Source organism: Eumetopias jubatus, unplaced genomic scaffold (genome assembly GCF_037043125.1).
Source record: "Eumetopias jubatus isolate StellerSeaLion01/CBP00866 unplaced genomic scaffold, mEumJub1_p1.0 scaffold_5, whole genome shotgun sequence".
Lineage (NCBI taxonomy): Eukaryota > Metazoa > Chordata > Mammalia > Carnivora > Otariidae > Eumetopias > Eumetopias jubatus.
The window spans coordinates 60,868,809-60,896,326 of record NW_028274811.1 but is presented as its reverse complement, the minus strand read 5'-3'; the positions used below and the strand labels follow the sequence as shown (position 1 = coordinate 60,896,326).

The 27,518-nt window shown below is 36.0% G+C and overlaps 2 protein-coding genes across 7 annotated transcripts in view; both read right to left on the bottom strand.

Moving 5' to 3' along the window:
- FAM151B (family with sequence similarity 151 member B) overlaps positions 1-14,625 on the bottom strand; it is a 57,051-nt gene extending 42,426 nt beyond the window's left edge. For 2 of the 3 annotated variants that reach the window (XM_028114547.2, XM_028114548.2), the window contains exon 1: positions 3,976-4,199. In XM_028114547.2, the coding sequence (XP_027970348.1) occupies positions 3,976-4,000 (25 nt within the window). In that variant the 5' untranslated portion in view covers positions 4,001-4,199. Of the gene's footprint in view, positions 1-3,975; positions 4,200-13,928 lie in introns of those variants that run through there. The other variant, XM_028114550.2, reaches the window with a different exon arrangement.
- Positions 14,626-16,299: 1,674 nt separating this feature from the next.
- ZFYVE16 (zinc finger FYVE-type containing 16) overlaps positions 16,300-27,518 on the bottom strand; it is a 47,872-nt gene continuing 36,653 nt past the window's right edge. For 3 of the 4 annotated variants that reach the window (XM_028114482.2, XM_028114481.2, XM_028114480.2), the window contains 4 exons: positions 23,417-23,579; positions 22,494-22,599; positions 20,832-20,999; positions 16,300-18,009 (listed from right to left, as the gene is read on the bottom strand). In XM_028114482.2, the coding sequence (XP_027970283.1) occupies positions 17,848-18,009; positions 20,832-20,999; positions 22,494-22,599; positions 23,417-23,579 (599 nt within the window). In that variant the 3' untranslated portion in view covers positions 16,300-17,847. Of the gene's footprint in view, positions 18,010-20,831; positions 21,000-22,493; positions 22,600-23,416; positions 23,662-27,518 lie in introns of those variants that run through there. The other variant, XM_028114483.2, reaches the window with a different exon arrangement.

The following is a 27,518-nucleotide window of genomic DNA, read 5'->3' as shown; positions in this document are numbered from 1 at the left end:
GTACTGTGGCAGGAAGAATAATGAACCCCACCCAAAGATGTCCACATCCTAATTCCTGTAAACTATAAATATGTTATATTACATAGCAAGGGTAAGTAAGGTGACGAACAAAATTAAGGTTGCTACTCAGCTGACTGAGGTGGGGAGATGAGCTGTGATTATCCAGGTGGGCCCAGTGAATCACAAGATCCTTTTAAGTGAAAGAGAGAGGCAGGAGAGTCAGTGTCAGAGTGATACAATGTGAAAAAGACTGAACCAGCCATTGCTGCCTCTGAAATGGAGGAAGAGACCATGAGCCAAGGAACTCAAGCAGTCTCCAGAGGATGGTAAAGGCAAAAACACTGATTCTCTCCTAGAGCATCCAGAAGGAATGCAGTCATGCTGCCACTTTGATTTTAGGTCAGTGAGACCATTTCAGACTTCTGACCTACAGAACTATAAGATAATAAATTTGTGCTGTTCTAGCAACTAAAAACTAATGCTCTAAAAAATTAGTTTGTATATTTAAAAAAGTAGGAGAAAACCATAAAAGAGATACATAGTATATGGTGGCATGTATACTATGTTCTTAAAAGTCAGGATTGTTAGTGTCAATCAAGGGAAAAGGCAGAACTGAAAAGCATTTAGTTGGGGTGTGCAAATTGCAATCTGGGGAGTTTTTAAAAAAACTCAAAGCCAGGGGTTTTTTAAAGCCAAAAAAAAAATGCTTATATATATTGTTTACAAAAAATTTTAATTGGTGTTAATGGCAGAAAATTAATCTTAGCTAAACATAATTGGTTGCTAAGGCTATCACTAAGAAAAAGTCTGTTACTGCAGTAAGTTGCAGGTATTCGTGCAGAGTCCTTGAAATATTTGCAGTTTAGCCCAGTTCAAAAGTTCAGGGTTCTACCTGATGAGAATGTGCATAAGGCCCTCCTCCTTAATTGCCTTCTGGCTCCATTTTAAAACCCCTTGACATAAGTTATTCCATTTTATTTTACCAGTCACATTAGAAAATATATCAAAAAGTTACTATTGGCATTGTGTGGACTTTTTTTCCTACTTCAATATATTTTACAAATGCTCTATAATGAGTATGTATTATGTTTACAATCAGGAAAAAACTTAGGCTGAAAAAAGATTATGTCACCAAAGCTGTCTAATGTGACTACTTAGGTTTATGTAAAAGATACTATAATCCTCTGGGGGCCCCTGGATGGCTCAATCAGTTAGGGCCCCTGGGTGGTTCAGTAAAACATATGCCTCTTGATTTCAGCTCAGGTCATGATCTCAGGGTCCTGGGATCGAGCCCCACACCCAGCTCCTTGCTCAGCAGGGAGTCTGCTTAAGATTCTCTCCCTCTCCCTCTCCAGCCCCCTCGATATCTCTTAAATAAATAAATAAATCTTTAAAAAAAAAAGAAAATGTAACCTTCTGGAGTAGAACGCCTGGTTTAAAACACCTCTAACTCTGGGGTCAAGGGACAGGGACACACTAATTACCAGCTTCTGAAAATTGTATAACAAAAAGCTGGAATAATTCTTGACCACATCCCTTTGTCTTCATTTCTCACTCTCACCCAATTCCAAGAGAAATCAGACTGACCAAAACTACTCCCCATTTGATCGAATGAAATTACAGATCAGGTAAATGTCACTTTCAGCCAGGACCTCAAGATGCGACAGTCTACCCCCTCACCACTCCTTTTCAACATCACACTAGAAGTTCTAGTTATGCACCAAGACAATAAAAGTAAATAAAAAGTATACAGATTGGGGAAGAAGATATAAAACAGTCTTTGTTCACAGATGACATGATTGTATATGCAAAGAATCTGAAAGAATCAACACAAAAACTCCCAGAATTAATAAGTGATTGTTGCAAGCTTGAAGGATACAAGGTTAATATATTAAAGTCAATTGTTTTTCTACTTACCAGCAAAAAACAAGTGGAATTTGGAATGAAAAACACTATACCATTTACATTAGCACCCAAAAAGCCAAAAATACTTAGGTATAAACCTAACAAAATATGTACAAGACCTATAAAAAGAAAACCACAAAACTCTGATAAATGAAATCAAAGAACTAAATGGAGATATTCCATGTTCATGGAAAGAAAGACTCAATATTGTCAAGATGTCAGTTCTTCCAACTTGATGTACAGATTTGAGCAATCACAATCAAAATCCCACTAAGTTATTTTATAGATATTGACAAACTGATTCAAAAGTTTATACGGAGGGCCTAAAAACCAGAATAACAAAGAGGTGACAGTACCCAACATCCAGACTTACTATAAAGCTACAGTAATTAAGTCAGGGCAGTATTGGTGAAAAAACAGACACATAGATCAATGGAATAGAACAGAGAGCCCTGAAGTAAACACCCTGTAAATATAAAGTCAACTTATCTTTGACAAAGGAACAAAGGCAATACAATGGAGTAAAGATAATCTTTGTAACAATGATGCTGGAACAACTGGACATCCACATGGAAAACAATGAATCTAGAAACAGACCTTACATCCTTCACAAAAATTAAACATAAAACTGTAAAACTCCTATAAGATAATATAGGAGAAAACCTAGATGACCTTGGGTATGGTGATGACTTTTTAGATACAACACCAAAGGCGCCATCCATGAAAGACATAATAGGTAAGCTGGACCTCATTAAAATGAAAAAACTTTTGCTCTACAAAAGTCACTATCAAGAAAATGAAAAGACAAGCCACAGACTGGCAGAAAATATTTGCAAAAGGCACATCTGATATTGGACTGTTATCCAAAATATTAACACTTAAAACTCAAACAATAAGAAAATAATCAAATTTATTTCAAAAATGGGCCAATGACTTTATCACCAAATATAAAGAAATGTCAAGCATTTGAAAAAGTGCTCCACATAATATGTCATCAGAGAAACACAGAAGAACACTGACAACACCGAATGCTGGTGAGAGTGGAGCAACAGGAACTTTCATTTACTGGTGGTGGGAACGCGAAATGGTACAGCCACTTTAAAAGTTAGGCAGTTTCTTACAAAACTAAACATACTCTTACCATACAATCCAACAATTGTGCTCCTTGATATTTACCCGAAGGAGCTGAAAACTTAAGTCCATACAAAAACCTGCACATAGATGTTTACATTGGCTTTATTCATAACTGCCAAAAATTAGAAGCAACCAAGATGTCTTTCAATGGGTGAATAGATAAATAGATAAATAAACGGTGGTACATCCAGACAACTGACCAGGAGTATTACTCAGTGCTAAAAAGAAATGAGCTCTCAAGTCATGGAAGAACCTTAAATGCATACAATTAAGTGAAAGAAGTCAATTTGAAAAGGCTACATACTGTATGATTCCAACTATATGACATTTTGGAAAAGACAAAACAATGATTAGTGGTTGTAGGAGGTGGGTGTGAATAAGTGGAACACAGAGGATTTGGGGATCAGTGGAACTATTTTGTATGATACCATAATGAGGGATACAAGGCATTATACACTTGTCTAAACCAAAAGAACATACACAACCAACAGTGAACCCAAAAGTAAAATATGGATACTTTGATTATGATGTGTCAATGTAGATGCCCAAGAATGGGAACTGTTGATAATGGGGAGGCTCTACATGTGTTCAGGTAAGTGGTATATGGAGAATCTTTGTGTCTTCCAGGTCAATTACCCTATGAACCCAAAACTACCCTAAAAAAAGAATTCCTTGTTAAAAAGGGCCCAATATTCTTGCTATTCTTGGCCGCCTCACTGGCTTTTCTCTTAACACCCACGCGAGGAACCAGCATTCTAGGCCAGTCCATTGTGCGCGCTCTGAGAAGGCAGACCCCCATCAGCAACCGGGAGTGCTGCTGACAGGGGAGTCTCTCAAAGCGCTCCAACTATAGGCCGCAGGCCAGAGAAAGTGCAGGACTGCGAGCCAATCGTGTGCAGCCCTTCAGGGACCCACAGAGGCGGGATCCGCGCTTACCAGGGCCCCCAGCGGTCGCTGTCATGGCGACGGCCAACCGCAGACCGCGGAGACGCGGAGCCGTAGGCCACCGCGGCTGACCTTCACAGGTGGCGTGGAAACCCTGGAAACCCGACTCAACAAACGACACACTCTACACAAAGAAGCCTCCTCCCACTGCCCACCGACCTCCGAGCTGAGGTTTCCGAGCGGAGGCGGAAAGAGAAGCGCTGCGCACGCGCAGAGGCTGAGGCTCGCGTTTCCCCAGCGCGCAGTCTCCTGGCTGGTGTTCGCTGTCCAAGTGTCGCGCGAATTGCTCTTTTGATAGATAGTCAGAAAACGGGTACTTCCGAAGAACTCTACGTCAGGGAAGGCGGAGGATCAAGTCCCGAGGTTGAAAGAAGTCACTGGTGTGGGGTACGATTTTCCAAAGTTGGATGTATTTTCTTTTTGATTTTAGTAACATCGTAAAATGACATAGAATCATTTCTCCATAAAAATGAGTTTCTTCACAAGGATACAAAAGTGATAACTTGAAAGTTTTCTGCCTCCCTCTTCCTCTCTACCAGGGTTCATTCAGGAAACACTTGTACCACTGGACTCTCTCACCCATTGCCTTTTTTGCCTACAACTCCTTACTTTCCGCAGCCAAGCTGAAGCTAGAGGAAAAACCTCAGGGGAAATCAGAGCACTGACATTTTCTGGTCCTGTGACTCTAATACAGCTCAGTCAGTGGTAAAATTAGGATGACACATCACCTGACACATAACGCAAGTGGCAGCCCTTCAGATTTTAATATATTTTAGGCTTTCCACACTTGGGTTGTAATTATTTCCATTTGTCTTCAGTCAGGCTTCCAGTATTCTCTGCATGTTCTCTAGCTGAATCAAAAAGATGTCTAGAGTTTCAGAAAACACTAAATTCTAATGATTTCAGCGGTGTTGTTTTTTTTTTTTAAGAAAAAAATCTTTGAGATATACAGTTGGTTGACTCCTATTTGATTTGTAGTTCCCTAATGATAAAAAATGTTATACATTTAAAGTGTCCAAGTCAGTGTATTCATAGAATTTGTAACCACACCACAACCAACTTAAGAACATTTTCATCACCCCAGAGCAGTTACTTTCCATTTTTTCCCCAACCCTATGCAACCACATATCTACTTTTTGTTTCTATGGATTTGCCTTTGCTGGACACTTCACATAAATGAAATCATACAATGTTACAGTCTTTTGTCACTGGCTTCTTTCATTTAGCATATGTTGGCAAGGTCCCTCAGTATTGTAGCATGCATCACTACTTTATTCTTTATGGCCAAGTAAAATTCCATTGTTTGTATATACCACACTTTGTCCATTCATCAATTAATGGTCATTTGCATTGTTTCTGCTTTCTGGCTACTAATAACTAATACTGCTTATAAGTATTCATGTATAGATTCTCTGTGGAAGTATGTGGAAGCTATTTCTCTTGAAGTAGAATTGCTGGTTCATTTGGTAACTTTATGTTTAACTTTTTGAGGAACTGCTAAAGTTTTTATTTATTTTATTTTACTTTATTTGAGAGAGAGACAGCACGAGTGCGAGGGACAGAGAGGGAGAGAGAGAATCTCAAGCTGACTCCATACTGAGTGTGGGGCCTGACACAGGGCTCGATTTCATGACCCTGAGATCATGACCTGAGCCAAAACCAAAAGTCAGATGCTTAACTGACTGCGCCAACCAGGCACCCCTGCCAAACAGTTTTTAAAGGCAGCTATTCCCATTTTACATTCTCTTCAGCAAGGTATAAGAGTTCCAATTTTTCTATATCCTCAAGAATTGTTATTTTCTGTTGATTTTATAAAAATTGTAGCCATCCAAGTGCATAATGAAGTAGTATCTCATTCTAGTCTTGATTTGCATTTCTCTAGTGATTTATAATGTTGAGCATATTTTCAAGTGCTTATTTTTTTAAATATTTTATTTATTTATTTATTTGACAGAGAGAGACACAGCGAGAGCGGGAACACAAGCAGGGGGAGTGGCGGGGGGGAGAAGCAGGCTTCCCGCCGAGCAGGGAGCCCGATGTGGGGCTCGATCCCAGGGTCCTGGGATCATGACCTGAGCCGAAGGCAGATGCTTAACAACTGAGCCACCCAGGTGCCCCTTTTCAAGTGCTTATTGACTATTTTCTTTGGAGAAATGTTTATTCAAATCATTTGCTCATTTTTAAAAAATATTTACTTATTTATTTGAGAGAGAGAGAGAGGGAGCATGAAAGCTGGTGGAGGAGCAGAGGGAGAGAGAGAGAGAGAGAGAGAATCCCAAGCATATTCCATGCTGAGCGCAGAGCCCAATGCAAGGTTCAGTCTCATGACCCTGAGATCATGACCTGAGCTGAAACCAAGAGTTGGACACTTAACTGACTGAGCACCCACGCGCCCCTTTTTGCTCATTTTTAGTTGGGTCATTTGTATATACCACAATTCAATTTGTATATTAATTCAATTCCATTCAATGTAATTCAGAGTTTTAGAGAATTGAGAATTTAAATATTAATATAGCTTGGTTCCCTTTAGCTGCTTAAAAAATTTTTTTTGTTGAATTGTAAAAATTCTTTATGAAGTCTGACTCCCAGTCCCTTAACATAGATGATTTGCAAATATTTTCTCCCATTCTGTAGGTTGTCTTTTCACTTTCTTGATGCTATCAGCTGCACTTCAAAAGTTTTTACGGCCTATTGGTTATGGTATTAGGTCAATTTTCATAGATTTTACGGTTATGAATTGATTCAATTAAAATTACTCTTCACTGTCCATTTGTTAGAGCTGTGCACTGAAGTATCTGGCATGAAATGATGATGGCTCAGATTTGGTTGAAGGTACTCCAGCAAAGAAATAAAGGGTAGATGAAGCAAAAGTAGAAAATCTTGAAAATTGTTGAATCTGAGGTTTGTTGTAGGATGGGTACATGGAGCGATATCATACTATTTTCTCTACTTTTGAGTAGGAGAAAATATATTTTTATACCAAATATGTATCTAATTACTTTTTTTGGCACAAAGGAAAGGTTTCATATGTTAAGGGTATATGGTGCCTTGAGGAAAGAAGAGCAGATATACAGAGCCTTATGAGATTAGAATGTGAAAATTGGGCATTGACTTGAGAGTTTGGAGATACTTTTGATGATATATATAAATAGGAATAAGGAATGTATTGTTAGTTCTCAGTAACCCAATCTGGGTAGAAGTGGTGACTTTATACATATTAGAGGAGTGGAATAAGGTGAAGCCATTTGTGGAAGGATGACCTTTGATTCAGTTTACATAACTCACTCTTGAGTAAGAGCGTAGCTGGCCTTAGAATTTAGTTATCTTCCAGTCAGCACTTATGTGTGTCTGTTTCTTTATTTGTGTGTGTGTATACATATATGTAAAAAATTTTTTTACATGTATGGTTGACCCTGAACAATGGGGAGACATGGAGGGTTAGGGGCACTGACCCCCTGCACAGTTGAAAATCTGTGTATAACTTTTGACTCCCCCAAACCTTAGCTACTGATAGCCTACTGTTGACCTGAAGCCTCACCAATAATATAAGCAGTCGATTAACACACATTTTGTATGTCATATGTATTGTATACTGTACTCTTACAATAAAGTAACCTAGAGAGAAGAAAATTAAGAAAATCATAAAAAAATCATGAGAAAACATTTACAGTACTTTCTGAATCAAAAAAATCTGTGTAAAAGTAGACCTGCATAGTTCAAGCCTATGTTGTTCAAGGGTCAACTGTGTGTGTACGTAGGTATATAATATTTATAAATATTATGTTTGCTATATTAAATATATTTTTTAGTTTTCTGGTCTCTATTTTGTTATTTACAAGTTTATGCCAGCCCAATTGCTTATTCTTTTAAGTTTAAAGCAGTCTATTTTCACTCTCTGGTTCCCTCTAATTACTTTTTAGATAAGCCTACATTGATAGCTTCCACTTACTTGATATCCATTTCTCGGGCTTATTCTGCAGTTCAGGAGACCTTTTTTTTAAAACAAAAGATGCTTAATGTCATCTGCCAAATTTGGAGTCTTTGCAATATATGCTGTCTTCTACATAACTTAATGCTAAAAAATCTGAGGATCCCACTAATTACAAAATCTCTAAAATGTGATTAAGAAAAAAACTAATGTAATTCAATGTAATTCAGGGTTTTTGAGAATTGAGAACTTAAATATTATATACCTCGGTTCCCTTTAGCTGCTTAAAAAAATTTTTTTTGTAATTTAAGATTTGTCAGGCATTTTTGCCACTTCACCCAGTTAGCTGTGTTTACTTACAGTGTCAAACAATTCATGAAAACACATATATTCATGGGATTAAAAATAAACCTTAGACATCATGTAGAATATGAGCATTGGTTATAGTGAGAAGGGCAATGGTCAGAAGGAGACTTGGATTCTAGTTTCAGCTATATGCCTCTAGCTATGTAAGTAGTCTCAGTGCCCTTTAACTAGGATTTCATTTTGTTAGTAAAAGTAGGGACATTTCATTAGATGACCTTAATGCTTTTTTTCTGGTTCTGAAATTATAAGCAGAGCCATCAAAAATGTGCATAAATTTAATACAGCTTACTTCAGTTTGGAGAGTCCTAATTGCTAGAAAGTTTCTCCTTAAATTCCAATAGTTAGTTCCTAGATGTGTGACTTTAGGAAAGTTATTCTCTTATTACTTCGTCTATGAAATGCAATAATAAACCACAAGGTAAATTTTCTTTTACTGAAGTCTGCTCTGTCTGATAATTACCAAAGCCACTCCAGGCTTTTTAAAAAAAATTTTTAGTGCTTGCATGGTATATTTTTTCCCCTTCTTTTTACTTTTTAGCCTATATATTCCATTATGTTTCAGATAGTTTCTTGAAGATAGTATACAATCAAGTTTTTTTTTAGCTGATCTGTGTTTTAATTACCATATTAGACCCTTTAAGTTTAATATAATTTTTTATATTGTTGGATTTAGGTCTACCATTTATCATTAATTGTCTCTCTGCTTTTCACTTCTGTTTTCCTTTCTGGTCTCCTTTTGATTTTTTTTTTTTTACAGAATTTCATTTTAATTTATATATTGGCTTTTAAAAATATCTCTCCATGCATATATGTTTTAATGATTACTCTAGAGATTTTTTTTAAAGATTTTATTTAGAGAGAGAGAATGAGAGAGAGCACGAGTGGGGGGATGGGCAGGGAGAGGGAGAAGCAGGCTCCCTGCTGTGGGGCTCAATCCCAGGACCCCAGAATCATGACCCGAGGGGAAGGCAGACACTTGACTGAGTCACCCAGGCGTCCCTCTAGAGATTATTGCATACCAAACTTTTTGCTCTCTCCCATTAGGATGTTGTTCTCACATGTATTAGATCTATATGTGTTGAACATCCATCAGTGTTATAAATTTTTTATTTCAGTAGTTATACATATCTTAACTTAAAAGGTGAAAAAATAGTCTGTTTATCCAAATATTACCATTTCTGTTGCTCTTTCTTCTTTCTTGGCATTCCAGTGTTCCCTTTGATATCATTTTACTTCTCTATGAACTTTCTTTAGCATTTCTTTTACAGCAGTTCTACTGGCAGTGAATTATCTTAGTTTTCCTTTTTCTGAAAATGTCTTTATTTCACTTTAATTCCTAAAAGATGTATTTGCTGGTTAAAGTTCTGGGTTGATAATTTTAAGTATTTTTTTAAAGCACTTTAGAAGTGATGTTCCACTGTCCCTGGTTTCTGGTGAGAAATACAACATAATTCAAATCTTTGTTCTTCAAAAAGTAGACGATGTCATTTTCCTCTGTTTTCAAGATCTTTTATGTTTGGTTTCATCTGTGTGGTTACGATATGCCTGGATATGGTTTTTGCTTTTAACTTTTTAGCAGTTTGCTGTGCCAGTATAACTGCTGTAAATATATTTTATGTAAACATATAAATTTATGTCTTTAACCAAATTTTGGAAGTTTTCAGTTATTATTTCTTAAAATGTTTTTTTCTTTCTCTTCTTTTACAACTCCTATAACATGAATATTAGACCTTTTGATATTTTCCCATAAGTCCTTAAAGCTTTTCTTTTTTCTTTTTTTTCTACTTTTTTATGTTATTCAGGCTGGATAATTTCTACTGATCTATCTTTAAATTTGCTTACTCTTCCCTTGGTTATCTCCATCCTATTAAGACCCTCTAGTAAATTTTTTTATTTGTATTTTTCACTTATAAAATTTCAATTTGGCTTTTTTTTTATAAGATTTTATTTATTACTTAAGAGAGAGAGAGAACAAGATAGAGAGGGAGCACAAGTGGGGAAGAGGGGCAGAGAGGAAGAAGCTGACTCCTTGCTGAGCAGGGAGCCCAATGCGGGGCTGGACCCCAGGACCCCAGGATCATGACCTGAGCTGAAGGTGGACACTTAACCGACTGAGCCACCCAGGTTCTTTTTATAGCTTCTATTTCTTTGGTGAAGACTTTTTCCTTTCCATTCATTTAAACAATGTTTACCCTTTCTTTATGGAATATAATTAAAATAACATGTTAAGTCTTTTTCTGATAATTCTGAAATTTTAATAACCCCAGAATAACTTTTGTTCCTTGTCTTTTCCCTTGAGAGTTGTTTAGATTTCCCTTTTGTTTTACATGTTGAGTAATTTTGGATTATTTCCTAGATATTTTGAATATTATGAAACTGTCAGTCCTGTTAAGTCTTTAGAAGAATGCTTTTGTTTTGTTTTGGTTTTAGCTTGCAGTCCATCCAGTTAGTTCAGACTACATATCCTGGACAGCATTATGTGGGTTGTGGTTTCAATGATAATTTAGTTTTCAACACCATTACAGGGCAGTTCTAATCTGCCCTGATTGTGTACCACCCAGTGGCCATCCTGAAACCTGCATAGAGGCATAACCTCATTTTATTGCACTTCACCCATACTGTTTTTTACAAATTGAAGGTTTGTGGCAACCCTGGGTCAAGCAAGTCTATCAGTGCCATTTTTCTAATAGCACTTGCTCACTTGGTTTGCTCACTATGGTTTACTGAATATTTTAAGCTCACTGTTGAGAACTGCTCAGAAAAAAAGATTCCTTTCAAAATATGACTGCTCACTGACAACGCACCTGGTTACCCAAGACCTCTGATGGAGATGTACAATGAAATTAATGTTGTTTTCATGCCTGCTAACACTGTATCCATTCAGCAGCCCATAGATCAAGGAGTCATTTCAATTTTCAAGTCTTATTTAAGAAATATATTTTTTAAGGCTGCCTAGATAGTGATGGATCTGGGCAAGTCAACTGAAAAGCTTCTGGAAAGGATTCTCTAGTGTAGATGCCATTATGAACATTTGTGACTCGTGGGAAGAGTTCACAATATCAACATTAACGAGTCTGGAAGAAGTTAATTCCAGCCCCCATGCATGACTTGGAGGGGTTCAAGACTTTAGTGGAGTAAGTAACTGCAGATGTGGTGGAAATAGCAAGAGAACCAGAATTAGTAGTGGAGTCTGAAGATGTGACTGAATTGCTACCATCTCATGATAAAACTTGAATGGATGAGGAGTTGTTTCTTAAGGATGAGCAAAGAAGAAGAAAAAAAAAAGGATGAGTAAAGAAAGTGGTTTCTTGAAATGGAATCTACTCCTGGTGGGGATGCTGTGAAGATTACTGAAATGACACCAAGGATTTAGAATATTATATAAACTTAGTAGATAAAGCAGTGGATTTGAGAGTATTGACTCCCATTTTGAAAGTTTTGTGGGTAAAATGCTATCAAACAGCATCACATGCTACAGAGAAAATGACTGTGAAAGAAGAGTCAATCAATGCAGCAAACTTCTTTGTTGTCTTATTTTAAGAAATTGCCACAGCCACCCCAACCTTTAGCAACTACCATCGTGATCAGTCAGCAGCCATCAACATTCAGGCAAGACCCTCTACCAGCAAAAGGATTATGATGTACTGAAAGCTCAGATGATGGTTAGCATTTTTCACCAATATTTTAAAATTAAGGTATGTACTTTGTTTTTTAGATATAATTATACACTTAATGGACTACAGTATAGTATAAACATAACTTTTATATGCACTGGGAAGGCAAAAAATTCAAAGTTGACTCGCTTTATTGCAATACTCACTTTATTGCAGTGGTCTACAATGGAATATACAATGTCTCTGAGTTATGCCTGTAGTGACCTACAGTGTAGTTCAGTGTTTAAAACACTTGCTCAGCTGCTTCTGGTCAGTTTCACACATGCAGAGGTTGGAGGTGATCCCAGGATTTTATACACCAATTTGGAGGTTCACTTTTAGTTCCTTCCTATGATCTCCCCCCCACACTCTCTGGTTACAAGATCTTCCTCCTTGCTGTTCTGGTAGAAAGTCAGGGCTTTAAGCCTCCCTTCACCATTCCCAGTATTCCACCCTGCAGTGTCTGATTCTCTGCCCCCACTGCATCAGTAGGTAGAGACGAGTGATGCTGTTTTGCTGTCTTGAGCTTGGTGTATGGCAGGGTTCCACCTCACAGGGTTTGCACATGGTGAAGAGGGGGTGCTACTTTTCTGCAGCTCCCCTGGAATAAGTCAAGTAAATTCAAAAGTTTGTCTCATAGCCCCAACCCCTTTCCTGTTCGACTAGAGAGAGCAAACTGTTCCTTGGACTCTGTGCTAGCTGGAAGTTCCTGTTTTCCTGTTATATGTCTATAATTCCTTTTTATTTATTCTGTTTGGGATTTGTCTAGCTTAAGTGTGTGGAGTAAGGTCTTTCATTGACTTTGAAAGTTTATATTTAAAAATACTTGTAGTATCCTATTCTCCTCTTTCCTTCTGCCGCTAATTAAGCATATGTTAGGACTTCTCACTATCTGCTCTGTATGTTTGTTTTTTTCCCATCTTTCCATCTTTTTGTCTTTCCCAGCTGTACTCTGGATAATTTCTCCTGATTTATATCCCTGTTTATAAATTCTCCCCAGTGGCTGTATTCTACTGTGCCATTAAACCTATTTAATTAGAGCTTAACAGTCCAGTTTTTAATATATTCTTGTAACACGTGTATTCACTTCTTTCCCAAATTATCTCCATTACTTTGTATGGTTTCCCATTCCCTACAGGTACCTTATACTTGACTATTTCTTGAAACACAGAAAGCAAAAATCTAATACCTGTCGAAAGGAGTTTTCCGTTATTTCTACTAATTCTTGGCTCTGGAGTAATTTCCTTATGTAACTATTTATTGTATTTTAACTGTGTGTTGGTAAATGTTATATTTGAGAAGTAATTTGTGGCCTGCAATGAAGTTACTTTCCTATAGAGAGGATCTACGTTTTTATTCCTCCTAGCACCTAGAGGGATCACCAGTGTGGAACCACCCTAAAGCAAGTTAAATGCTTAAGATTCTTTGGGTGATCCTCATCCTTTGGCGGGGTGGAGGGAGGTCATGGGGAAGTTCCCATTAGGTTCATAATTCTGAATAGATTTACAGTGTTGTGTGGGCCTTGAACTTTGATCTGTTCCCTCACCCCATAAGGTTGTCTCAGTAGGACCCCATGCCCCCTTTCCTTCTCTTTTTCTCTTTCCTTTTGGACTGAACATTCCTTACTATCTTAATATCTTGATGCTTTAAGATGATTTTTATATTTTAATCACCTTTGGTTTTCAGCAGGAATATGGACCTAACTATCCTAGCATACAATTCCCAGAAACAAGAAGTTTCCCATAACTGCATCTTTGTTCCTACATGGGCAAACCCTACTCTTTCAATTGGTATTCTCTGCACTTAGCACATGCTACTTTTGGCATATAATCCATAAATGTTGATAGGAAATATGCTTAATTCTGCCAGCAATTAATTGTAGCAACTTTTATGTATAGCTGCTCAAAAAACGTAAGTATCTTATATTAGTTATCTAATATTACTTGCTGCATGTAACAAATCACCAGAAAATTTAGCAGCTTAAAACATTATCTTACATGGTTTCTGAGATTCAGGAATCTGAGAATGGCTTAGTTTGGTAGTTCTCATGAGGTTGCAAACTTTGGATGATGGCTGCAATTTGAAGGCTTTGACTGGGGTTGGAGGATCCACTTCCACTCATGTGGCTGTTGGCTTCAGTTCCTTGCCAAATGGGCCTCTCCAATAGCCTGGCAGCTGGCTTCCCCAAGAGTGAGTGATCTAATAGAGAGTGAGGGACAGAGGGAAGAGGAAAGGATAGGAAGAAAGGGACAAAAGATAGAAAGTGGGGAGAAATGCACCAAAGATGGAAGTGATAGCTTTTTACAACATAATTTTAGAAATGACATCCCAACCCTTCTGCCACTTTTGGTCACAAAGACCAATGATGTTATGTGGGAAGGGGCTACACAAGGGTATGAATACCAGGAGGTAGGGATCACTAGGAGGCTATCTTGGAGGCTGGGAAGTACTGTATTTTACCAAAAGAAAAAAAGAAAACCTTTATTATATCAGAGGTTCATAACAAAGCACTAGAGTTAAACCCACTCCTTCATTTGTATAAAGCATGAAAATGTTTGTAATTTTATCAATGCAGATGTGCAAAATATTTCCCAAAAGGTGTTATATATTAAACTGTTCCAAGCTAAATCCAAAAGAAAGAATATAAAGATTTAAAACTACTAAAAATATGATGTGAAAAAAAAATCTGTTAAATGGTAAGAGATAAATTTAGATGGCAAGCCTTAGTGTCTGGTAGGAAAAAAAATAAAGGATTTAAATATAGCTAAATAAAAAATAAACTTGCAAGTTAATTTTAGTAATAAAAAATTCGTTACGAGAAAAATAGTCCTCGTACTGAAACATATGGTCATAATTCCAGTAACATGCTTTTATCAATCAAAAGTGGTTTGAGAAGGCATGAAACCTTTAAGATTCTAAATATGAACCTCATAACTCAAAGTAATTGAGGAAGTCAATGTGTTCTTCAGTGTAAACACCATCCTACATTTTGTATAAAAAATGAGAAGAGGAAAATAATACATATATCTATTTGTATTTGCTGCTACTACACCTAAACCATGGGAAGATACATAAGAAACTAGTAAAACGATTACTTGAGATTGGAGGGTAGGAAGAACAAGCTAGACACAAGGTGGAAGGTAAAATTTATATTGATAAGTTTTTTATACTTTTCTGATAATCACAAAGAAAAAATTAAAACCTAAGATGGGTTTATAGGTTTCTGGTTTATTTCAGGATATTTTCTATTAAAATGTGAGTCAAGTTATCAAAGTTACGGTTGTGACTAAAAAAAGAAAAGTCTGTTCTTCACTTATAAAACAATATCTGAATCTAGGCTGTTATAAAATTAGGCAGTTGAGACACCACAGTCAAGCTACTGCTTTTATGATTAAATCATAGGATAAGATATTCATACAACACAGTAGACTCTTTAAAGTAAGGGAAAGTTCAGTCTTTTTATAGATTACCTACTTTTCAGATTTTTATCTCTTACCTAGCCAGGTTTAATGCCCACTATCTAACAAGTTCTTGGCCATCTCCTTATTGGTATGGCTATCCTTCTGGGTTGTTTTCTTTTTTTTTTTTTTTTTTTTTTTGGTGGGCAACAAAGCAAAGTTTATTGAGTGATACAGTATAAAGCTCCCAAAGAGGGAGCAGACCTGAGAGGGTTGCCTCCTGGGTTGTTTTCCAACCATGTAGTCAAGATTCATATCTCTATTATAGCAGTTACTTTTACTTTGTTAATTATCTGCTTCATACATTCAGCTCTAATAGGGACAAGAAATATTTTATTCATCTTTTGACCAGTGAAGCCTAACAAAATGCTCTGCACATAGCAAGTATACAGACACACAAAGTTTGTTGGGTGGCTACACAGAACAAGTGGGCTAGATTTTACTTCGTATTTCAGAATTCAGAGAAAGAGAACCATTCTATTTCTTCACCTTTAAAAAAATTAAAATTTCAAAATAAATACCAATGTGAAGAACATGACCAAATAAGAAACCTACCTCTACAAAGAATACTTTAAAATGTACCTCCAAAGGTACATTATTCCATTATCATTAAATGTAAAGGCTTTATGAAAACAAATCTAAAGCTATCCTATCATGGGAAGAGCTCTCCACCATTTGGTTATTTTAAAGTAATTTCAGGGGCACCTGGCTGGCTCAGTCAGAAGAGCACGTGACTCTTGATCTCGGGGTCATGAGTTCGAGCCCCATGCTGGGTACAGAGATTACTTAAAATAAATAAATAAATAAATAAATAATTTCATTATTCATAGACTGCGTAACTAATACTGCAAAATAAACACACTATATAAAGAAAACATAAACTGATAAAAATAATCTTACACCATCTCAGTAAATTTCACAGGTTACTTTGTGTTGCCATTTTATTTAACAGCTGCAACATTTTACATTGCTTATGAAGTAGCTACTTCCAGAAGACTGATAATCTGGTATCTTTGGCTCATACTACAGATGTGATTCAGTATGAACCATGTGACCAGTGGAGTAAAATTCTCAGTCTCTACTAGCCTGAGACCTCAGATCCTGAGTTAATAACCCTGACTTGGTCTTCAAGTTGAGATGCTTCATAAGTATTTTTCTTACATCAGGGTTATTTAGTGTAGTTTATTTTTCTTGAAATATATAATGAGTGTTTTTGATACAAAAACATATACCATATAAGAATAAAAAAAGCATCAAAATAGTGACTGTATTTTATATAATGTAAATGGAGGACTAACTAAAATATCCCCGTTACTTTCTTTTAACACAACGTACTTCTTAAAATTTTGCTGTTTGAAGAGCAAAGTTCTGTAACAGTTTCAAATACATAGAATTTAACTTATGTTAATATCCTGTTATAAAAAATAACTACCATATAAAGAATTTAAAATATGCAAAAGTAATTAGTTCATTAAAATGTATACTTAATACATTGGTGTCAGTGAAAATATGCAGACTTGCCAAGAAAGTTCTAAGGTTTAAAGGAAAAGTTTAAAAAAACCTGTTTCAGGCTTCATTTATTGCTACATAATGACTACTTCAAGGGTCATATGGCCTGTTGTCAATCACTTTTAGAAGTGGGAAATAAAGTGGTGTATATTTTGAAGGAAGGAGGAAAAATAATACACTGCAATACAAAAATATTACCTATTTATAAATTATTAGACTTACAAAACACATACTGAATCACATGTTCTTGCTATAAAAACAATGTACTTAAATATAGAAGCACAAAATTCTGAAGCACCCACAATTATTTTAAGAATACCCATTTAATCAAGAAAAAAGCCATATATATATATATAATAATTTGAGAAGAAAAAAGGCAAAATTCTGATTTTAATCCAAATAACCAGTTTATCTAATCATGGAGGTAGGTCTCCACTCCAATTATACAAATAAGTTATCTGCCTTACTCAAAGAATTATCATATGACTAAGATCTGAAAACTGTCTATGTCACTGAAATTCATTTTTAACAGACTTTAGAAACCAGCAATGTAACTGGCTAATGTAACAGCCATTTCCCTCATAAGGTTACACGTGAAAAGAGCCTTCATTAAAATCATTCTTGGCATAACGAGGTATACATAAGTGCAGATACTTTGGCTTTGCATTTAAATAACACAGTAAATGCTACAAATTTATTAAAGACAGAAGAAATCCTTGTCCTTTTAGAACTTGTATTACGTCAAAGCTTCAAAAACTGTTGGTCTCTTAAATTTTTAGAGATTTAAATATTGTGCTAATGATTTAAAAAGATCATTTCCTGCCTAAAAAGCAAAACTTACGTGTTTCAAACAGCAAACATTTACTTTTAGTGTTTGTGGCATTTCAGCTTTAGTGAATTTAGTTTTAACAAATTAGTTTGCAATATATAATATGACTCATATCTTTCACTAAAAAAGATTTTCTATAATGAAAAATACTAATTCTATTTCTAATGGTAAACTAGTAGAGTTGGAGGTCCCACCATGGATCACAGGGATTAGAGCACTATCAAGATCATTTAAATAATGCTGAGGAAGAAGCTGGCCTTCAGATCCTGCCTGAAATTCAACCTGGGGGGGGAAAAAAAATCTTGATAAGTCAACCTTAGAAAGTAAGCAATCTTGTTTAGCTTAGCAGATGAATATGAACTATTTTAAAATATCATTCATTTTAAGCATGTTAAGAAAATATTTGATATTTTACTCATAAAATGTTTCACATTCTATATTTCTTTTATCTTCTACATAAATTATTGTCTCTCCCACAGATATCATAAAAATTGTTTAAATGCCACTACTTCATACTTTAGGTTTCTTCTCAATGCACACATAAACACACTAGAGAACCAAGGTTTTAAATAATTACCAACATGACTTAAATAAAAACCTATAGTATTAAAAAATCGACTTAAAATATTTTGAATTTGTTGTTACAAAAGTATTTAATATTTGAATTTAATGTTGCTGTTGAAAATTACATTTAATATATTTGACTAAAAAATTAACAGGGCTGCTGAAATAACAAATTATTACTTCCTTGAAAAAGGAACCTTTAACAGTGAGATCAAAATATAAGTTCTTCTTTCCAAAAGAACTATGAGTTTAACAAATCCTGACTGAAGAAAAGCAAACCCTCAGTATATGACCTCATTCATGTTTAGATTAACCATTCTAATGAAAAACTTGCTTTGAAATTGATTATACTGGATGTTGGAAACAGAAATGCACATTAAAATAATACTAGAATACCATTTTTCACCTATAAAATTCATAAAGTTCAAAAGTTTGATTACATATTGCTTTGATAAAGATGCAGGGAAAAGAACTTTCTCATACAAATTGTGGTAGTAACCTGTATTTGAGACAATATGGTAATATCTATTGAGCATATACTTAGACCTGGCAATTCTACTTCTTAGAATGTTTGTTATACTCACACTTTATGCAGAAGCAAAATATTGTGGATAACCTCAATGTCAATCAGTGCATACTAAATTTACATAAAAACTAGTTAAATAAATTATGGTACATTTATATAATCAACGACTACTAAGCAATTGTTAAAAAGAATAGGTAGTAATATGAAATATCTCTAAAATATAAGATCTTAAAGAAACAAAGTCAGAAAAAGTAAGAGTAAAGGGAGAAATGAAAAGGACTTATATACTTATTTGGCTGTACATGCAAAAAATCACAGAGACTCCAAGAAATGGGTAACATTTGATTGCCTGACCAGGAAGGGAGGATGAGGAGGAGTATGGAGATAAGACCTACAGGGTTGAGAGTCAAGAGTGGGAAGGAGATCTTTCCAGGGCTATTACCTTATACAACTCTACTGGGAACCATTTACATTGTAGCCTGGAGTTAATATCTCTAGGGGCTACCCATTACATAGATGACAACATGAATGTTGCTCTCTGGAAATGTTGGATAAAATGGTCCTATTATACACACACTTGCAAGATAACAGAAAATATATATTGTTCTCTACCTCTGGTTCCTCGTACACAGCTCCTGAAACCCTTGTAATTTCTTAAGTGATAAGAACATTCTGAATATCTCTTGTTCTAATATTTGTATTTCACACCGTCCGTGACACAGGGCTCCTAAAACCCTTGTACATTCCTAAGTGATAAGAACACTAGGAATATCTTTTAATGAGGTGACTCTGGGTGGGCTCCTGGATGGAGACTGGTCACCAGAAAGACCAAACCATAATTAGAAGCTTTAGATTTTTCAGCCCTACCCCTCATCTTCCAAAGAGGGGAGAGGGGTTACAAAATGGAGTTAAATCATGCCTACATGAGGAAGTCTCCATAAAATCCCTATAGAGGAAGGTTTGGAGAGCTTCAGGCCAGCTAATACATCCATACCAGGAGGGTGACACACTCCAACTCCACTGAGACAGAAGTACCTATGCTTAAGAACCTCCCAAACCTCACCCTATGTATATTTCTTCATCTGTATAACCTTTAATAAACTGGTTAACATGTTTCCCTGAGTTCTGTGAGCTGCTCTAGCAAATTAATTAAACCCAAGGAGGGGGTTATTAGAACTTCTGATCTATAGCTGGTTGGTCAGAAGCACAGCCAATAACCTGGGCTTATGGTCAGCATCTGAAGGCATGTGGGGGCACAGTTTTATAGGACTGAACCCTTAACTTATGGGATCTGGTGATATCTGGGTAGATGGTGTCAAAATCGAGTTGAATTCCTGGATATCCTGCTGGTGTCCAAGAACTACTTGTTGGAAGGAGGAAATCCTCTACATATTTGGTGACCAGAAATGTCAGAAATGAAGTATTTTTGTGTGAGTAGTAAAGGAGACTCACAGGAAGGAAAGACACAGTAGGGAAGAACTTTTTTTTCCTTACATGGGAAGGAAAAGACTAAATTTTCCTTCTTTTAACACTTTTGGACTTCTGTAATTTTAAATCATGTGAATATAGAATCAAGTCAGAATGAAAAAATTAAAAACCTACTTATCAAGCAAGATTGCTGTAGTGCAGAGATCAGCAAACTATGGCCTGTGGGCCAATGTGGCCCACCAACTATTTTTGTAAACAAAGTTTCATTGGAACATAGTGAGCTCATTAGTTTATATACTGTCTGTGGCCACTTGTGCACTATAATGGCACGACTGAATAGTTGTAAAAGACATCATACAGCCCACAGTGCTTAAAATATTTACTGTCTAGCCTTTTACAAAAAAGTTTGCTGACCCCTGCTGTGGAGAGTAAAGGTAATAATATAGAGGAAGTACGTAGCACACACTGATGTTCAACAAAGTTTAGTTCTCTTCATTCATCCCAAATAAAAGGTTAAAGAAGAAACTTTTGATTATTTTAATATATGATACATTCATTTCAAAAATACATCACAAAAACGTCTTACCATGTCAGTGTCAATGGAAACTCTGAGGCCAATTTTATTCATCCCATTACTCTTTAGAATTTTCAGGTGAGGGCACAGCGCAGCACTACAAGCCATGGCTATTTCTTTTGCAAACTGATAACGAGTTGCTGAAACAGATAAATCCTGGTCCTTTAGAAAGTAGAACACCTGAAATGTATTTAATTAGGAAACAAGTCATGATTAAGATTAAAAGCAGCTTTAAAAAGACAATTGCTACTTTCAATTCAACTTTATTAATAACATCCAATGTTAATGCCATGAAATTCATTAGTTGAAAAGCATTGTGTGTGGGACACCCAGGTGGCTCAGTCAGTTAAGTGTCTGCCTTCGGCTGGGGTCATGATCCTAGAGTCCTGGGATCAAGCCCCATGTCGGGAATCCTTTGCTCAGCAGGGAGGCCTGCTTCTCCCTCTGCCTCTCCCCCTACTGGTGTTCACTCTCCCTCTCTCTCTCTCAAATAAATAAAATCTTTAAAATAAAAAACATTTTGTGTGTAAATATATATATCTTGATCTGTAAGTAGTAAAAGCCTAAAACCAAAGATTATGGACTATGGCATGACTTAGCTATTTTTACCTAAAATTAAGCTGTAGCAACAAAAGCCCTATTAATTCAGTTTAGAGAAGTGTACTAATGAGTCCTCCCTATAATATCAACTTCCTGTGAGGACATCTTAATAAAGTTAAGATCAAACAAAGAAATAACATTCTAAAATTTCTTTTTTTGTTAAAGATTTTATTTATTTGGGAGAGAGAGAGAGCACAAATGGGGAGCAGCAGAGACAGAGGGAGAGGGAGAAGCAGGCTCCCCGCTGAGCAGGGAGCCCGATGTGGGGGCTTGATCCCAGGGCCCCAGGATCACGACCTGAGCCGAAGGCAGACACTCAGCCAACTGAGCCACCCAGGCGCCCTGATGTTCCATAATTTCTATATCCTCTATAGTTTCCATCTATCTTGTACATGTATAAAATCACAGAGAATACAGAAGAAATTAGTAACAGATTGCCTGACCCAGGAGGCAGAGTGAAAAGGAGTATGGAAGTAGACTAAGGGGTTGGGAGTCTATAATTTCATATCCTCTTAGTTTAAAAAAAGTTGGAACATGCAAAAATAATTTTCATATGTGAATGCTGATTATAAACTAGTATCTATAAAAATATTTTATTTTGGGGGGTGCCCGGGTGGCTCAGTCAGCTAAGCATCTGACTCTTAATCTCAGCTCAGGTTTTGATCTTGGGGTTGTGAGTTCAAGCCCTGCATTAAAGTAGGCCCAGCATGGAGCCTACTTAAAATAAATAAATACATACATACATAAGTTAGTTTTAATTTACATATATATTTTTTGTAAAATAAGAGAAAAATGAAAATAATATGGTCAAATAACATATACTGTACAAAAGATGGCAATGCTGCCAAAACTTAACTGAGTTGGCAGGGAGTAACACCATACAATAGCCTGAAATAGTCTTACGGAAATCCAAATCTGATATAAAAAAGGCAGTCTGGGGTTAAAATAAATGTGTGTTTCAAGATGTAATGTAAAAAGTATTAATAAGCTGCAATGAGAAATCTCCCAAGTTCAAAAAAAATAAAAGCCATATCCAAACACAACATGTAAAGGGAAGGAATCTTTCTCAGTTACCTCAGTACACTTTACAGTCTTCTCATCGGTTTCAAAATCTGCTTCCAGTTTTATTTTTTCACTTGGAAATCCTTGTAATGATATTCCATCCACTGAACTAATAACACTATAGAATAAAACATAATACAGTAGTATTATTAGTACCAAAATGCTTTCTATGAAATGAGTTATTAGATTTGAACAAATAAGGAAAATATACATGAAAACTATATAGCACTAAGATAACTCAGTTACATACAAAATAATTAAAACTATAGTCCATTCATTTACCAAGATTTCTTGATTGTGTAGCAAAATATATCTACTCTTTCATATGCCCAATTCAGACCTGAGGTTTAAAATGCCTCAGTTTCCTAACAGAAAAGCTGTCTCATGAATTTTAAAAACTTATCTTGGAATCCCTCAGCATTAGCCCTCTTTTTCCTTCTTTACTTCAGACCCTTTAACCAATCTCCAAAAAAAGAAAGAAAATAGTAATTGAAAAGGAGTGGCACAGTAATATTCTATAAGACCTCTAATGTATATATTATTAAATTCAGTTGTATTTACAGTGAATCAATAAAATACAAACTAAACATCCAAAGGGTATCCTTTACTTCACAAAAATAGGTACGAAACAACAGAAAAAGTATATTGCCTTTCACAACCTTGGCATCAAGGTCACACTGCTACACAATGCACATTTTATCACTGTCCCCTCCCAAACTGACCATCCTTTAATAGCTTATAGCATCCTGGCCAAGAAAATACACATGAGGCAGGTTAGGTACACATCTGAAAAAACAAACTACATTCATTAGTGTATAAGCATTTAAATTAATGGTATAATTCTATATTTATTCATAAAATGTTTAATTTGTTAGGATTTTTTATCCTTCCCCCTCCATCAAATCAATTACATTTTAGTAACAAAAATTTCTTACCCTTGGTTTCCTTTTTCTTCAGAATCTACCCAGCAGATATCCACATATTCTCTTAGGTCTACAGCATCAACTTTCCCACATGTAATTTTAAAGTCTTTTTGTTCTCGTAGAGCAAGCCGCAAGCCATCCATAGTCTCTGGCGTTATTTGTACCATTAAGCCATCTAATAATGAGGTATGTTTCACATTCCTTTTATTAAATGTCAATTAATGTCTAATCCATAAAATTTGCTATCAAAATATGTTCTGCATAAGATATAAGTTTTACATCATCTGTTAAATAATCTTAATGATTGTTTTCTACTAGGAAAGATGAAAAATATTTCAAAGTTAAGGATTCTCTTTTTTTAAAAAAACAGGTAAACAAATAACGGCAAAATTTTTCATTACCAACTAATGAAATTAGTGATGCCAAACTGCCCTTTTATAACAGCCAGCCATAAAACTAGACAAAATGTATGAGGCAGTTGTTTTCAGGTACTGAACAAGAGGAAGTGCAATACTGTGATTTCTAAGGAAAACTCAACAGGTAAGCCTACAACTGCCCAGGCTCTTCGCTTGGAGACAATTTCTTCATGGCGACCCATTAAACCTACAATGGCCACAATGGGCTGAGAAATTAGAGATAAGTTTGGGGAAGCCTGGAATCTGGAGTCAAGACACTGAAGAGGAAGGCACCAGAAGACTGTGAGTCCTTGGACGAGAACTGGGAACACGTTAATAGAGTGAGACTAGATGAGGCCTAACAGTGAACAGCTATTAGGGTTGGGAACAGAACAGAGATACTAGAAATCAAGCAATGCTGGGGGATATTGACAGTCTGGACCAACCACAGTAGAGAGACCTTATGAGTACTCAGTAACTTACACTGTGGCAAAGCAAAAACAAAGCCCTTACAAAATCTGTAGGCAAAATAGATTTAGAGAATGAGTCCTGCAGACTGTAACACCTTAGGAGTTCCACAGATCCATCTGTTAACGGAGTGAAAAATACAGACTACACAAGCTCAACATGATATGCCATGAAAATGCCTGCTTAAACATAAATAAGCCTTCAGAAAAAGCTAATAGAATCTAAAGTCTCTAAAACATATTAACAGTGACAAGTATATAATCAAAACTTATCAGAGAGAACTACAAGAAAATGTGAGCCTCTATACAACTGATACCAACCATGAGACAGATAGCCAAGACAGTGGATTAAATATATATGTACTTTAAAACACCTATTCTAAAATATATTCAAAGACCTAAAGCAAAACATTCAAAAAATTAAAAGCAAATATGGGCTAAATGAATAAACAGATTTAAAAAATCTTAACAGAGAAATGGAAACTGAAAAAACCCAAAGGGAAATTCTAGAACTGAAAAGTGTAACCTGAAATTGAAACCTCAATGGATAGGCTTTATAGTAGACTGAAGATGGCAAGAAAAAGACTCAGAGAAAATGAAGAAAGGTCAATAAACATTTTTCAATCAAAGAACTTAGAGAGGGACACCTGGGGGTTGGCTCAGTAGATTAAGCGTCTGCCTTCAGCTCAGGTCATGATCCCACGGTCCTGGGATCAAGTCCTGCATTGGGTTCCTTGCTCAGCAGGGAGCCTGCTTCTCCCTCTTCCTCTGCCTGCCCCTCCACCCCCTGCTTATGCTCTCTAACAAATAAATAAATAAAATCTTTAAAAAATAAAGAAATAAAGAACCTAAAGAAAAATGATTAAAGAAAAATAAACAGAACATCAAGGACCCAAGGAATTGTATAAAACAGATATATCTATAAATATAAATACAGATATACATATGCATATATACATATATAAATATATAGATATCTCCCAGGAGAAAAAGATTAGGATATAAAAAAATTAATAATGGTAAGAAATTCCCCAAATTTGATGAAAAATATTGACACACATATCCAAGAAGCTCCATAAATACTAAGCAGGAGAAATACAAAGAAAACCATATTAAGGCATATCACAGTAAAACTGGTGAAAACCAAAGATAAAGAGGATATCTTGAAAACAGACTGGAGAAAAGGGTGCATTAAATACAGGGAAAGAAATGTAAAAAATTATATTGACTTCATTAGAAACAATGGAGGCCAAAAGACAAGATGACATCTTTAAGGAAAATAAAAACTTCCAAAGAATTCTATAGCTAGCAAAAATATCCTTCAAAACTAAGAATGAAATAAGGACAGCTTCAGAAAAATGAAAGCCAGCCAGCTTATATTACAAAAAATGCTACTAACTTCTTGTGTCTGCTCCATTCTCACAACAAGACAAATGCTGAACAAACTGAAAATGAACAACTGTTATATCAGAGAATTGAGGTCACAGGGCAAACCCTCCCTCTCTCCCAAATAATAAAAGCTTTAAAAAAATCAACAAAAATATGTCAACACAATGACATATTTATAAAAAAAGATTTTATTTATTTGAGTGAGTGAGAGAGAGAGAGCAAGCACATGAACAAGGGAGAGGGGTAGAAGGAGACAGAGGGAGAAGCAGACTCCCTGCTGACTGGAGAGCCTGACACAGGGCTAGATTCCAGGACCCTGAAATCATGACCTGAGCCAAAGGCAGATGCTTAACCCACTGAGCCACCCAGGCGCCCCAGCAAATTATTTTAAATCAGAGTTCAGGAGTGTAGCTGGTTATAAAATAAAAATACAGAAATCAGTGAATTTCTATACATCAAAATAGATAAAAATTTTAATTTAAAAAGATACATTTACCTTAGCAATAAAACCTACATTACAGAAATAAATCAAAAGATATGTGGGACACATGGGTGGCTCAGTTGGGTAAGCGACCGACTCTTGATTTCGGCTCAGGTCATGATCTCAGGGTTGTGGGATCAAACCCGGAGTCAGGCTCCATGCTTGGCTGTGAGTCTGCTTAGGATTTCTCTCTCTCTACCTCTCCCTTTGCCCCTCCCCCCCAACTCTCTCAAATAAATAAATCTTTAAAAGAAATCTAAGACTTATACAAAAACTATAAAATTTTATTTTTTTGAAGAGTTTATTTTTAAGTAATCTCTACATCCAGTATGGGGCTCGAACCCACAACCCTGAGATCAAAAGTCATATGCTCTACTGACTGAGTCAGCCAGGCACCCCTATAAAATGTTATTGAAATAAACTGAACATTTTCTAAATTGAGGATAGCCTATTTTTACGGACAGGAACACTGAGAATGGAAAATATGCCAGTTTTTCTCAAAATTAAACTAGTGATTTAATTCAATTCCAAAAAAAATTCCAGTGGACCATTTAGAACCTGTCAAGTTGATCCTAACATTAATATGGAAAATCAAAAGGCTTAGAGTGGCCAAGGCACTACTGAAAAAAGGAATAAAGTATGTATGTGGCATCAGAGATGGGAGGACTTCCTAAAAAGCTATGCTTGAAATAGTACAGAGGACGACATTAGTGAAACATTCACACTGTGAAAAAGCAGACTTAAGAATCTCCAAAAATACTCTCCTCCAAAAGAACAACGAAACTAATAAGTCAAAAGAAACCTTTTCAGAACTCTGGAAATTAATCAAAGGCTTGCAGCAATCTGGGAAGTATTTATTTAAGAAAAATGGCTGGATCTTCATAAGAAGAATAAGCTTTGTTCTTTGTGTCATTTTAACTCTTCTATTCCAATCCCCTCCTCTCTAGCTCAGTGGAAGCCTTAAAAACCAATAGCCTGGAATCAGGGTGAAAACCAACAGCCTGGTAGCCACTGGAAAGGGCAAAAGAAGGTTGGAGCTCCTTCAAAGCCTCATTATCAGAGAATTATTATTTTTTGAATGTTGAGTATTTTGCCCAGGCAGAAAGTTTTTTCTCAGGGAGCATCTGTGAAAAACAATTAGAAGCCAATGATTAACATCTCAGCTACCTGTGGCAGCTGATAATAGCAGAGGCAAACAATAGGCCAACCAAACACTTCTGGGGAATGAGATGTCCATAAGGGCTTTGAAAAGCTCTAACATATTTCTGGGAATTTAGAAGGCCACACACATGTACAATACTGTATGCATACTCAGTGTATGCATGCTAAAGAAATGCCCTAAGCTCTCACCTCAGATGGACTTTTAGGCTCTGTACAGTCAG